The 15430-nt window shown below is 40.3% G+C and overlaps 1 protein-coding gene across 1 annotated transcript in view; it reads right to left on the bottom strand.

Annotated features, from left to right (window-relative positions):
• CNTNAP2 (contactin associated protein 2) overlaps positions 1 to 15430 on the bottom strand; it is a 1332419-nt gene that overhangs the window by 516683 nt on the left and 800306 nt on the right. The window contains exon 11 of the mRNA XM_066262524.1: positions 4345 to 4451. Within this exon, the coding sequence (XP_066118621.1) occupies positions 4345 to 4451 (107 nt within the window). The remainder of the gene's footprint in view (positions 1 to 4344; positions 4452 to 15430) is intronic.

The following is a 15430-nucleotide window of genomic DNA, read 5'->3' as shown; positions in this document are numbered from 1 at the left end:
AATTCGGCTAGCTTTGCTGGTGCTTTAGCAATTGTGAGAAACAGAAAGCCATTCACAGATGGGGAGTATGCCAAAACATTCATGCTTGATGTTGCCAATGAACTTTTTGACGACTCTTCAGAAAAAGACAAGATAATCAAACGAATAAAAGACATGCCTCTGTCGGCAAGAACTGTTCACGATCGTACCATCATGATGGCAAATCAAATTGAGGCAACACAAGTGAAGGACATAAATGCAGCACCATTCTTTTCTCTCGCTTTGGATGAGTCAACAGACGTAAGCCATTTATCCCAGTTCAGCGTGATTGCAAGGTATGCAGTCAGTGACACACTATGTGAGGAAAGGCTTGCTGTTTCGTCTATGAAAGAGACAACAAGAGGGGAGGATTTATTCAAGTCTTTCACTGAGTTTGCTAAAAAAAAGAATCTACTGATGGATAAACTTATTTCGGTGTGTACTGATGGTGCTCCGTGCATGGTGGGGAAAAACAGAGGATTCCTAGCGCTTCTTCATGAACATGAAGAGAGACCCATCCTAAGTTTTCACTGCATCCTACATCAGGAGGTTCTTTGTGCTCAGATGTGTGGCGAGCAGCTTGGTGAGGTGATGTCGCTGGTCATTCGGGTGGTCAACTTTATTGTTGCCTGAGCTTTAAATGATCACCAGTTTAAAACACTGCTGGATAAAGTTGGGAATAATTATCCTGGTCTGCTTCTGCACAGCAATGTGTGTTGGTTGTCAAGATGGAAGGTGCTCAGCTGTTTCACGGCTTGTCTGAGCAAAATCCAGACTTTTCTTGAAATGAAAAACGTTGAGCATCCTGAGTTAGCTAACACTGAGTGGTTCCTGAAGTTCTACTATCTCGTGAACATGACTAAACATCTGAACCAGCTCAATGTGAAAATGCAAGACATTGGAAAGACAGTCTTATCCCTTCAACAAGCAGTATTTGCATTTCAAAACAAGCTGGAACTCTTCATCGCTGACATTTAAATAGGTCATTTACTACACTTTGAAAAACTGGGAGAGTTTAAAGATGCATACACAGCAAGTGACCCTGCTCAGTATCTTGATCTCCAGCAGCTAACGGGCTTCACATCTAATCTCCTTCAGTCATTCAAAGCATGCTTTGGAGAATTTTGTGAGCTCACTCATCTTTTTAATTTCATCACCCATCCACATGAGTGTGCAGTGGACAGCACCGACCTGAGTTACATCCCCGGTGTCTCCGTCAGAGATTTTGAGCTACAAGCTGCTAACCTGAAGGCCTCAGACATGTAGGTGAATAAGTTCAAGTCACTGAATGAAGATTTGGAAAGACTTGTACGACAGCAAGCAGAGTTGGTGAGCAAACACAAGTGGGGAGAAATAAAAAAACTTCAACCCGCAGACCAGGTTACTGTCAAAACTTGGAACGCTCTTCTGTCACATACCACACACTGAAGCGTGTGAGTATTGCTGTACTGACAATGTTTGGCTCTCCGTATGCATGTGAGCAGTCTCTCACATCTAAAGAACGTAAAGACCAACCTATGATCATGTTTAACAGATGGAAATCTCAATGCCTGCATGAAGCTTAACCTCACCACGTATCAGCCAGACTACAAAGCCATCAGCAAAACCATGCAGCACCAGAAGTTGCATTAATGGTAAGAAGTACTTTATTCATCATTGGTTAGCAGCAGCATAACAACATTATTAAAAATAATTCAGAGACTTATGTACTTTAAAAATGTTGGTCTTACATAAAATGCACACATTTACTTGTATTTAGCATTAAACATATTGTATGGCTCTCATGGAATTACATTTTAAAATATGTGGCATTCATGGCTTTCTCAGCCAAAAAGGTTCCCGACCCCTGCTATAGAACCTATCTCATTTATAACGCGGGGACTGCCTGTATATCCAGTTCAAACTTAGGCAGTGTGACCTATCAAAAAAGGGCGTCTAGATTCCATCTTGGACTCCTACCTCCAGCCTGGATGTCATGGTTACTTGAGAAACAGCTATCTCATCCTGACGAAGCATGGACCGCTGTGGAAGATGTGCTAAAATAGTAGCCTAATCGTAATGTTTGAAGCGCTGCTAAGTATTTAGTTATACTAAACTTTAGATTTTACTTAGACATTCTTTACCTTGTTAAAGCAGTATTATTTATTATGAAATTAATGTAACTCCTTTTCAAAAGGGATGCTTAAGTTCTCTGCAGAAAATGAAGTAAAAACTTTTAACAATACATACTTGCGAAGTTCAAAACCATGGAAGACAGAAGAAGCAACTTTTGGTTGTCTGAGCTCATTAGCTTTGAGAACAGTAAGAGACCACAGCAGCATTTAGTCAACAGAGGAATACAGGAAGCCCAAAGAGTCAAGTGACTTGCTACAAGGGCACACAACAGGATAACCTCATAGCTAGCCTGAAGCTGGTGTCTTTTTCCGCCAATGCTCTTGCTATGAATGCACTCACTGATGAAGAAAAATGCAAAATTGTTCTTTCTATATCAAACCGAATGGTATATATTATATATTTTTACATTGTTTTATACTGGGCCAGATACTCCCAATTTTTAACTAATCCATGGGAGTAACTAAGCGCTATAACAAGTCTCCCGGCTTATTAGGAAACACTCAACCTTCAATAAACTAAAAGTATGTATATGTATATATTCACAATAAAGTAGTGTCCAACCTTGAATTATGCACTATGGTCTTCTAAGCTCCACTGGGGTATACACTGAATTTTCAAGATTTTGACTTCATTTAGAGAAAATGGCAAGGGAAGAGGGTCTCATTGTTAAAATGTGTGATTCTGCCCTGGCTCAGTGGTAGAGCGTCGGCCTGGCGTGCAGGAGTCCCGGGTTCGATTCCTGGCCAGGGCACACAGGAGAGGCACCCATCTGCTTCTCCACCCCTTCCCCTCTCCTTCCTCTCTGTCTCTCTCTTCCCGTCCTGTAGCCAAGGCTCCACTAAAACAGTTTGCCTGGGCGCTGAGGATGGCTCTGTGGCCCCTGCCTCAGGCACTAGAATGGCTCTGATTGTGGCAGAGCGATGCCCCAGATGGGCAGAGCATCGCCCCCTGGTGGGCATGCTGGGTGGATCCCAGTTGGGTGCATGCGGGAGTCTGTCTGACTGCCTCCCCATTTCCAGCTTTGGAAAAATACAAAAAAAAAATGTCTGATTCTATGGTTATAGACACAAAAATAGGACAAGGAATGAGTAGGAATGAGCGGCAGAGGGGAGATAATTTTCCTCTTTTACATTCAGAGTTTGCACTAGAGCCAAAACCAGACACACTTACAGAGGTTTCTAAAACTTAGAGTTATTACTACTCTTAAAAACTCAACTATGCAACCAGAAGCATAGTTTAAAACTTAAATAGGATATAATATTTGCCTTTGTTTTTGTTTCTTAAAAGTGAAGATTAAGTCTGTATAATTAGAGGGTTTAGATATTAGATTTTCAGCTTTTCAGAATATTGAGAGAAGATGGAGACAATCTCGTTCTCTCCCCCTTCCTTGCTCCCTACACACACACACACACACACACACACACACACACACACACACACCAGATGACTTTCTTTCAACTACGTGTTTTAAGGCAAACCTGTTTCCAAAATTGTTTTTTAAACAGCAATGCATTTTTAGAAAGTTAATGCTACAATTAGAGAGTTAATACTCCTTTAAAAAATATGCTTTGAATGACAAAACTTTTAAGTTTACCTTTTTCAAGTGAAGCTATTACATAAAACAAGGTCATTCTGTGTTTTATCAATCATCTTGGCACGTTTCATTTTATTTTTAACATTTAAAAAAATGTGTCCTGTGTTTTTATATTAGATATACTACTTCAGTAGACTTCAACCTAACTTTCCAACTCCTCTTTTCCTGATAGAAAAGGAAATGCGGCCAAATAGCTGGGCTGGAGCATGAGACGACTATTTTCCAGAAACAAAATGTTCAAATTACACTCTGTCTGCCTCTCTGATGACTTGATAAATGAGGATCCAGTCCGAGACATCACACTAACATAATTTTCCAATCTTCCCCGACAGACGTAGCTTAGATACATGGCATCAAACCCAAGGCCAGCATTCCAATTTCAACTCCGTGTTCACGGAACATTGGAAATGTCCCGTTGATTTTAGAGGCGTTAGGCATGAAAGCACATATTTTGACAACTAGAAGATGGTTCCAGAGATGGATACAAGTCGGGGTTCTTCAGAATCGAGTGGTTTAGTACGGGATGGACTATTCAAGTTGCGGGGTGCAGAAGCACCACGTAAGACCCACGAATCTCACACCATCCCAAGTTCAAATAGAGACGGATTAGCACTCACAGTTGTGGCAGGTGGCTCCACTGTAACCCGTCTCATCACAGGTACATTTGAAGCTGTCCCACGTTTGCGAGCACTTCCCACCATGCTCGCAGTGATTGGGCACACATCTGTCAGAGAAAGAGACAAACAGAAATGTAGCAGCGAATAATGAGATTTCTGAGCGGCCGAATCCCAGGCTGTCCAGGCAATACATCATTGCTATGCCAGGTTGCCTCACCAAAACAATTAATCCTGGTTAGTCTGAGCTGATTAATACGATTTGTGATAGAAGGAGCCCAGAGCGCAAAAGATGAGGCATTCCCAGGCCTGGTGCTTCCCACTTGTGGGCCGAACAGTAGAAATGGACCCACAGTTGAGAGATTTATTTGCATACCCTGATTCATTTTTAGTGTCCTTTTGCACTGACACAAAGACACTAGCTAAATTTCCTCCTGGTGAGAGACAGAAGAGTAGCCATCTTGGTTCCTGTCCTGTTCTCTATCAAGGCCAATACCAAATCAGAAGTGAGTCACATTGAGCTTTCCATAGCAATTTGAGTTTTATTTTATTTTTTATTTTTAGTTATTTATTTATATAGTTTAAGTCAGTGAGAGGAGGTGAGACAGAGACAGACTCCCAAATGTACGTCAACTGGGATCCACCTGGCAAGCCCACTAGGGGGCAATGCTCTGTCCATCTGGGGCATTGCTCTGTTGCTTAGCAACCGAGCCCTTCTGAGCACCTGAGGCAGAGAACATGGAGCCATCCTCAGCACCCAGGACCAACTTGCTCCAATTGAGCCATGGCTGCAGGAGGGGGGACAGGAATCTGGGGGGGGGGAGAGAGAGACAGAAAGAGAGAGAGAGAGAGAGAGAGAGAAAGAAAGGTTAGGGTGAAGAAGCAGATGGTCACTTCTCCTGTGTGCCCTGACCAGGAATCAAAGCAGAAACTTCCACACACTGGGCTAACACTCTACCACTGAGCCAACCAGTCAGGGCCACAATTTGAGTTTTTGAAATGATACCATGTGACCCATTTCCTTATGCCCAGCTTGCTAATAGAAGCCACCTACTTAAAAAGGCAGCAAGCATAACATAGAGGGGAAACTGCAGGTTCTGAGTTCAAATCTTCATATTTCAATTTACCAGAAGGGCAACTGTGACTAGGTAAAAAACAAAACAAGAAAAATCCTTGATTCTTAATTCTAAAATCCAGTACACATATATGCCTTTGTGTCGTGTATTTACTTTCTAAATTGTTGTGGGTTAATATTAGCACAGCCTAATAGTGAAAGTCATTTATATCAACTCATTATATAATTAGTTTGGTGGAAGTGTGCAGAATTGTACTGAGTTGCAAAGGAAAAGCAGGTTGGAATCTAAATCCACACTAAATGAGGCACAAAGCAGAAAATCCACATCTCAATGGAAAGGGAAAGAGATTACTGTGTGCTTATATGCACACACACGCGAGAAACGTATACCTATCAAGTGAGCTTAACTAAATACTTCTAAAATTTAGTATTAAGGAGTTCTTTAAAAGCAATCTTTAATTTAATTGGGATTTTCATATTTTATTTTTTAGTTTTTCTTTTTATAATTTATACTCTTCAAACCAATATGATCCATGTGCTCATTACTGGCATTTTAATTCTTAATGGTGAAAAATGTTTCTTTCCAAATCTGGTTGAATCATTTAACATAATTTCAAACCCTAATGTTTTCTCAGTGTATTAAAAAAAAATGTTGGGACCAGTTCACAAGCAAAACAAAATATAAATTAGCCTAGTTCCCTCCCTTTCTAATTAATTTACTTCTTCTCCTGTACTCTCAGTGAACCGTTTGCATATGTCCAATATACCACGATCACAATGTTTAGTAATTATTTGCTTGGTCATGTGTTGCTTCTAAATTGTGACACTTTGCAATGAGGAATTTTTGTCTAATGTATCTTAGCAGGACAAAGTACCTAGCCCACTCTTAGTAAATGCCTACTGTTGGGGTGACTGAAGGAATAGATAAATTTAGTGCCAGAAAGTTGTGCCACGTATCTGGTCAGAGGACCACAGTGTGAATTACAAGGTGCTAAGAGCAGTCCAGTTCTCCATAGTCGGGTCTCAGAGAATGGGGACCCTTAGGAGAGAACAGCACAGCAGGCAGACAGCGTGTCCCAACGGCAGATCTGATTTACTTTGCCATTTCTCCTGAGACTGTACTTTTTCATAGGTCCTCCTTCCATTTTTTTATATGACTCCTTCCAAAGGACAATATCATATGCTCTTCATCACATTTAGTAAGTTTAACATGTCAGAACCTGACTATGGACCCCCTGTAATTCAGAGACAGTGATCACTGAATATAATGGTAGCTGCTTTTCACCCTAAAGTCAAGTTCTGTATTCTCAATCTCAGAGTTGGCTGAGTTCTCATTTTGTCTAGAGGTGGTCCGAGGACACTTAATCAGCTATTGGAGTTCAACAAATTTCTTTCTTTCTTATTTTTTATCAAGTGAGAAAGCAAGGAGATGGAGAGACAGATTCCCGCATGTGTCCAAACTGGGATCCACCCAACAATCCTCGTCTGGGGCTGATGTTCTGCTGGTCTGGGGCAGCTGCTCTGTTGCCCAGCAACTGAGCTATTTTTAGTGCCTGAGATGAGGCCATAAAGCCATCCTCAGCATCCATGGCTCAACTTGCTCATTTGACCAATGGCTGCAAGAGGGGATGAGAAGAGAGAGAGAGAGAGAGAAAGAGAGAGAGAGAGAAAGGGGAGGAATGAAGAAGTACAGTGTGTCCATAAAGTCATAGTGCACTTTTGACTGGTCACAGGAAAGCAACAAAAGACGATAGAAATGGGAAATCTGCACCAAATAAAAGGAAAATCCTCCCAGTTTCTGTAGGATGATGTGGCAGCATGTCCGCATGTGCAGATGATGACATAACACCGTGTATACAGCGGAGCAGCCCATGGCCATGCCAGTTGAGATGTGGATGGTACAGAGGAAAGTTCGGTGTGTCTGTGGCTTGCTAAATTCGAATCCGTGACCAAAGTGCAACGTGAATATCAGTGCGTTATAACGAAGCACCACCGCATAGGAATAACATTACTCGGTGGGATAAGCAGTTGAAGGAAACCGGCAGTTTGGTGGAGAAACACCGTTCTGGTAGGCCATCAGTCAGTGACAAGTTTGTAGAGGCAATATGGGATAGCTACCTAAGGAGCCCTAAAAAATCTGTGCGTGAGCTCACATCGAACTGCACTGAATAGGTATGAAACTGGGAGAGTTTTCCTTTTATTTAGTGCAGATTTCACATTTCTATCATCTTTAGTTGCTTTCCTGTGACTGGTCAAAAGTGCACCATGACTTTACAGATACACTGTAGATGGTAATTTCTTCTGTGTAGCCTGACCAGGAATTGAACCCAGGACTTCCACATGCCAGGCAATGCTCTACCACTGAGCAAACTGGCCAGGGCCCAAAAAATTTCATATTGGGATATTCAATGTGCATTGTTCTGAACTTTGGAAAGGAAAACTTTATGTTACTTATAGCTTATATTGTGAACTAATTATTTAAAGTGATTTATAAATTACCACTCAAGCATAAATTACCTCCTGAATTTATGATTTTCCCCTTTGTCTTGCCACTCAATTTTATTTTTTGCCTATGGAGGCAAGAAATTCGTTTAGAAAGTTTGATGTTTTAAATGCTCTTTTTTCGTACTCTGGGTCTTCAGAGCTCTCCCGCAATCATGGTGGAGATTTTTTCTGCATTACGTGCACTATTGATCTCAGCCATATTTTAGCAGCTTTATTTGCACACTAATTAGATTTCAATTTTAGTTGGAGGCGTACTCTCGCTATGTCATGTATATCACTACCTTCTATTTCTTCTGGTCAAACTGAAATTATATAAGAGAAGTAATCATCATTCCAGCAGCTAATTTAGTATCTCATTACTACATAACTTAATTTTATAGTTATAGAACCAGAAAAGCTAATGTGATATTGATGGGTTTCCTTCAACAAGCATTTATTTATGGAAATATTTAAATGCAGAGATCCTGCCTATGCCTCTTACATTATGCCCAAGTTTCCCATGAAAAACCATTAAGCATCTTTGGTTCACATCTCTCTACAATTATGCATTTCTACAAGAACCGTATCCATCTTTAATGTCAGCCTTACAGTATAGACATCTCAGAAATCATTTCTACCATAATAAGCTTGGGTTCAGTTTATCTTATTTTATTAATTTACTTGGAGTTATAAATTCACAAGGCATGGCCCATCCTTTTATGAATAAAGCATCTTGTAAGAGATCACAAGGTCACAGGACGGAGGGACCTGTTGATGTCTCCAGTGCCTTCTCTGTCCCAGATCCAGTTGTATTTAACTTACACAAACAATAGTAAGTTCTTTCTAGTCAGCCACCTGCTCTAGCTGAGATGCTTCTAAATCCAAATCTGGAGAAACAAAGAATAGAGAAAGGAAAATCCGTGTGACACTATTTAGTCGTCAAAATGTAATTAGCAGTCTGGTCTCTCTCTATGCTTCATGCTAAAAATCTGGGTACATAAATAAGATAATAGCCTGATCAGGCAGTGGTGAAGTGGATAGAGTGTCGGACTGGGATGTGGAGGACCCAGGTTCGAGAACCCGAGGTCGCCAGCTTGAGTACAGGCTCATCTGGTTTGAGCAAGGCTCATTAGCTTGAGCCCAAGGTTGCTGGCTTGAGCAAGGGGTCACTTAGTCTGCTGTAGCCCCCTGGTCAAGGCACATATGAGAAAGCAGTCAATGAACAACTAAAGTACTGCAACGAAGAATTGATGCTTCTCATCTCCCTTCCTGTCTGTCTGACCCTATCTGTCCCTCGCTCTGTTCTCTTTGTCTCTATCACACACACACAAAAAAGAAATAATATATCACAATTGCATGAATGCACTGCGGTTTTACGGAAAAGCTAGTCTTTGAAAGGAAGTATAGATTTTGGTTAGCCTGGGTAGAAGAACAGCTTGCTCCATGCAGGGACAGCAAGGGCCTGCACCGGTATGAGGATGTGTAAAATGTGCTCATGGAAGAATGAATAGTGGAGTTCAGCTGGAGCGGAAGGCTTGCATCCAGAAGGGAAGAATGAAGCAGGAAGTTGGGGATTGTCTACCCAAAAACCCTTTCCCCAAGCTCCCTGTCCATCACCACCCTGAATCTGTGAAGGTACCTTCTCTCCTTCATGTGACCACATGCTTTTGAAAGGGAGACTATACTGGAATCTGAGGGATGAAAAGTAAAGAACCAGGTTGCTTAGTGAAGTCATTAACCTGCTGCATATTGTTCCTCAAAATCTAACATCTCCTGGCCCTGGCTGGTTGGCTCAGCGGTAGAGCATCAGGCTAGTATGTAAAAGTCCCGAGTTCGATTCCCGGCTAGGGCACACAGGAGAAGCGCCCATCTGCTTCTCCACCCCTCCCCCTCTCCTTCCTCTCTGTCTCTCTCTTCCCCTCCTGCAGCCAAGGCTCCATTGGAGTAAAGTTGGCCTGGGCGCTGAGGATGGTTCCATGGCCTCTGCCTCTGACGCTAGAATGGCTCTGGCTGTGCCCCAGATGGGCATGCCGGGTGGATCCCGGTTGGGTGCATGCAGGAATCTATCTGACTACCTCCCCACATCTAACTTTGGGAAAAAAAAATTCTACCATCTCCATGTATCACAATAGAATGCATGTCTTTACATAGAGCCACCGAGGTAAAGACACAACTTCTCCATTGGACTGCACTTTCCATGGCGGTAGGCGCTATTATCTGGTGAGCACTCTTTATCCATTGCCTGGAATTCGGCCTGTCATTGAGTTAGGTGCTCAATAAATAATTACTGCATGAATTTTGCATAAGTGACTATAAATCCATTTGAAGAGTTGGAATTGGCTTGCACAGCCATTTTACAAATATATGAATGCATAAAGACAGGGAATGTCTCAGGCTGCTGCATTTTAAGTTAAGTCTAAGATTATCTGCCCCATTTCTCTCTAATCTCACATGTAAACATAACACCATCATACGATAAATCAAATGATCTGACTCATGGCTTTACATAATTTTCACACCTACTCGAGTGCTAGTTCATCTACACACGAAGAAAACACATCCAATCCAAGCCCTGCGATCTGAAACGTGAGTGAAGCCCAGACACTACATTATTTTTTGTAGCCGATTCAAAACAAATAGTGTGGTGAATGATGTAAACAATTGCTATGATTTTGTTAGTGTTCTCACTGTTTAACTTACTACTTTTTTTGGGGGGAAACCTGCTCGTCTCTTTGGAAGGCAGTGTTTGCTGTAAATTAATCTGGCTAGCAAGCTCTCTCTATCAGAGGCAGTTTGTGACAGATATTATTTGCAAAAAGGCTGCAGATGTGGACTCTCAGAGGACTGAGGAAGAGAGACGTATGCTAATGGCGATGGGGGATTGGAAAATGTTGGACGGAAATTCCGCTTTGGTTCTTTAGAATGCCAGAGGATATCGGATTTAGTCTCATGACCTATGCGTTTGTTTAATCTTGTGATTACTGACTGTACCTCAACTGGAGTCTAAATTTTTTTAAGTCAGTTATCTCTGTAAGACCTGCCTCAGCACAGAGACGTGGCAGGCTCTCAGTAAATGCCCGGTGATGGATTACTGAATCAGAGAACAGGGTCAGCAGTCTGTCCTCACCCCATTTCAGATGTTCCACCACAAAGGGAATCAAAGAACGCACAGGTTGCAAACAGTTTGAAAAATGTCAGTTCTTGTCACATCCTTCAGCGATGCATATAATTATGGCCAAACATACAAGAAATTTCTCAAGGTCTCACGGTTTGTTATTGCCAGAGATAAAATTCTCTGATTAATATCCTTAATCTTTGTTTTCTAGTGTTCACACTTGTTTCTTTGTTAAAACTACAAAACAAAACATAGAGGATTCTAGAGCAGTGGTCCCCAACCCCCGGGCTGTGGACCAGTACCGGTCCGTGGGCCATTTGGTACCAGTCTACAGAGAAAGAATAAATAACTTACATTATTTCCATTTTATTTATATTTAAGTCTGAATGATGTTTTATTTTTTAAAAATGAGCAGATTCCCTCTGTTACATCCATCTAAGACTCACTCTTAATGCTTGTCTTGGTCACATGATACATTTAAAGGCTGGTCTGTTAAAATATTTTCTGACATTAAATCAGTCTGTGGCCCAAAAAAGGTTAGGGACCACTGTTCTAGAGGATTCTAGTGTACAATTATGTCTTAAATGTCAGTAAGTAATGAGAGATTGTTTACACGTTAATTATTTCATCATAGTCTCATATCTTGTTTCAGTGGACATCACCTCTTTAACAATTCCTTCTCTTAATATCTTTCTAAAGGACATCTCCAGTTGATTATCTACTATTATCACTATTTCTGTTAATACTCTTGGCTGACCAAGAGTATAGAAATAAGTCACTTCCAATTCTCACTTAAGAACTTTAACTCATGTAAAGAAAGCCTGGGTAGCATGGAGCAGAACATTCACTATATCATTAATTGGATTTTGTTCCAAAATAAACTGCTAAAGATTATCCTACTTGTGCTTTATGAAATTGAATAGTCTGCTATCTTTAGGGATCTGTTTGAGAATTTATCATTTTAAGCAAAGAAATAAAATAAAATTGGCAGTATAAATAAATTAACGTTATCCCAGGTTGGAAAATGAGATGTTTTCCAAAGATGTCTTTAAGGTTCACTGAAGAAATAATGAGAAGTGGGATTGCTCTATGGCTATGCCTTCTGTATAAATGGGGAGGCTACTTACTGAGTGCCTGCTATGTTCCACGCGGTGTGCGCAGCACTGAGGATGTGAAGGGAGTGTGGTGAATCAGACGCTGTTGTGTGTGTTATTGTGGATGCATGGACAGAATTCAGAGTGGTTACTACAGGATGCTATGGCGGGGAGTGGGGTGGGTAGCTAATTGTCATGGGAACTCTTTGCACATGACGCCTGAGCTCTTTGTAGATCAATAAGAGCTCAGAATCTAAGAAGGCATGCCTGGACATGGTGAACTGTGCATGCCACGAATCTGTCACTGCTGAAATGAATAGTGACATTGGGAGAGGCAAGAGTTATTTTAATTTACCCACATGTGACCAATAATGGCATTAAATGTTACGGCGTTCATGTTTCTAGGAGTCACTTCTATATTCACTTACATGCTGCTATTTCATAATTAGGTATTCAATCTCTAATTTTACTGATAAGAAATCAAGAGTACACTAAGCATTTGACGATGGAGCTATACTGTAGTCACTATCCTAAGATTGATGTGATAAAGTGATTTATAACACCATTACAAAGCTGTTACTATGAGCTCACCAGAAACAGAAAAAATATATATACATATAGTACGTCAAAAAAACAAGTCATTAACTAATGATGATTGTTCAACACATAGATTTAGAGTAAGAAAGAACCCTCACTAAACATTTAAGAGCAGAAGGTAAAGGAAGTGAAAATTATGAAGACATTTATAGATTTTTTTTCAAATCCAGAATAATTAAATTTCAGAATCTTCCAAAGCCAGACTACTTTCAAGAAAATACTTCAACTAACATGGAAATGACTTTAAAGAAAGTAATAACAATGAAAATCTGTTATTAACAGGTATTTGACTTTATCCATGTTTGTGAAATGATTTGCCATGCTTAATTTTAATTACAAACAGCTCTTTTCTGCAAATTTATTATTTTACTTAAAAGTGGTCTGATAGCCCCATAGAAAAACTGATAGGCTATAATTTGCTTTTGGTTAGAGTTTCCTGATCCCACTTTTATTCTGAGTTGTTACAGAATTATCATTTATGTCAAAACAGTTGAGTCTTTCTCAGTGTCTCAGATAATTAATAACTGTGGGTTTTCAGGAGTTTATCCCAAAGTTGCCAAAATGTATTCCCAAATCAAATTACTCAAACCTAAACTTGAGTTTACTGCTGAGTGTTTAATTTGTTTTTGGTGTTGTCTTTGTCACCATGGCAATGCAGGCCTCACTCATAACCATTCCCTTTTCAAGTGGAGGAACAGGTTTCCACTGAATAGGTAAATGTTAAAAATCAAGTGAAGCCTTCCACATTTCCCTTCTCTGTGCACCTGCAGTTGGTTCTTGGTGTTTCATGACTGAGGTTCGCTCAGGATATACCACCGTAAGAGAAATCCACACTCACTCCCCCAAAATAACCCCTCAAAATTCTCATCCAAAGTAATAAGTCAATGTATTTAGCCAAGCAGGTGAATAAACAGCCCCAAGTCTCTGCTTGACAGACCTTAACCAGATGTACAACACCGAGGTCAAAACCCAGTTCCACAGCCCCATGTGCACCCACTGCACTGATGGGCACCGCCGGAAGGACCAGTTTCCCTTAGGTGAAACTCCCATGGGCAATGAAACGGAAAATATAAACCAAAGCACAGAATCCTCATGAAAACAATGACTCCATCGGTTCTACTCTGTGGGGGTGAACATGACCTAGGACGTATTGAAAGCCCACCTTCAACACGATGAACTTCCAAATGGAAGCCAAACGGTAAAGCAAAACAAAACAAGGGGGAACCGCTTTTCTAAAGCACCATGTGTGTCCCAGCCGCCATCTTCCTCGGAAGCTTCCGGCCTTCACCATCCGAGGTTCTCCACGGCTTTCTCCCTTTCTCTTTCCTCACCCTTCTCCTCAGACACAAAATTGTCCCACTGTTCTCTGTACATGCCACATTTGCCCAGAGAATAATAATAAAAAAAAATTCTTGGAGACTATTATCTGAAATTGAGGCAAGGAGCTCTCTATTCCCTTCCAATATATCGTCAACCCTGTTTTTGTGTAATTATATACAGGTTATTGATTTCTGTATGTTAGAGTTATGTCCTGCTATCTTATTAAATTCTCTCTTTGGATCGAGCAATCATTCCATTGACTTCTTTGTGTTTTCCAGATAACTAATCATATCATCTACAAAGAGATACAGTTTTATCTTTCTTTTTTGTTTGCCTCTAATTGCTTCCTTAATTACGTGTCTCCAATATGCTAAGTCATACTGGAAATGGTAGCTAGCATCATCTTGTTCAAGTGGGAAGGTCTCCAGTGTGGTTCACTGTGACAGATGTTGGTTAAATGATGGCTTTTGTAGATATAGCTAGAGCTATAGATACATGAAGTCATGTTTAACAAGCATGTATCAATTCCTATTTAATAGAGGTCTTCTATTTTTTAAAGAATGGGTTTTGAGTTTTGTCAAATTCCATTTCAATGTTCACAGTAGTGGTCAGATTGGTTTTCCCATGGGCTCTATTAATATGCTGACTCATCACTGGCCTTCCTAATATTGAAACAGCCTGCATTTCTAAAACAGTCCCCATTTGTTTATACTAGACTATTAATTACCATGGCTCCTGAAGTCTGATTAGTATACACTTCAGTTAGGACCTTTGCATTGACATTCCTACATGAGAGTGGTTTGGGGTTTTTTGTTTATTTTATTTTTTGCTCTTGTTTTGATAAAATTTTTAACATGCCTGAAACTGTTGAAATTAGTAAAAAGAATTTGAAAATTTTTCTCTACTTCTATGCTCTGAAATAGTTTAAATCAAGCTTTTCTTCATTAGAATGTTATTCAGAACTATTTGTTCATTTAAATTAATTTAAACAGTGATGATGAGGCCAGAAATGTAGATACATGTCTTGGAGAACGTGAAAAGCATGAGTTTTTAAAACTGAATGGTCTGAAAAGGGTGAATTTGGCACTGCTAATTATTGCCTGTGCAACGTGAGCAACTTACTTAACTGTTCTAAAGTCTTTGATCACTCAGCCTTAAATGGGAGTTACAATGCCTGAAAGTTTACAGTTATAATTTGACTTTTGTTACCTCAGTGCCTACCCAGAGATAGAAATTATTGTTGTATGCCATTGATTCCCAGTCTCAAGGTTATTTAGTTTATAAAAAATGGGTGAGCCAAAGGGACAAAAATGAAAATACAGGTGAATCCAGTCTGCTTCTGTGATAGAACATTCCTGCTACTTTTAGAAGATGTGAAACATTTTGTATTAATGAAATACTGAG

Source organism: Saccopteryx bilineata, chromosome 2, assembly GCF_036850765.1.
Source record: "Saccopteryx bilineata isolate mSacBil1 chromosome 2, mSacBil1_pri_phased_curated, whole genome shotgun sequence".
NCBI lineage: Eukaryota > Metazoa > Chordata > Mammalia > Chiroptera > Emballonuridae > Saccopteryx > Saccopteryx bilineata.
The sequence above is the reverse complement of the archived record's forward strand: the minus strand, read 5'-3'. Positions and strand labels throughout refer to the sequence as shown.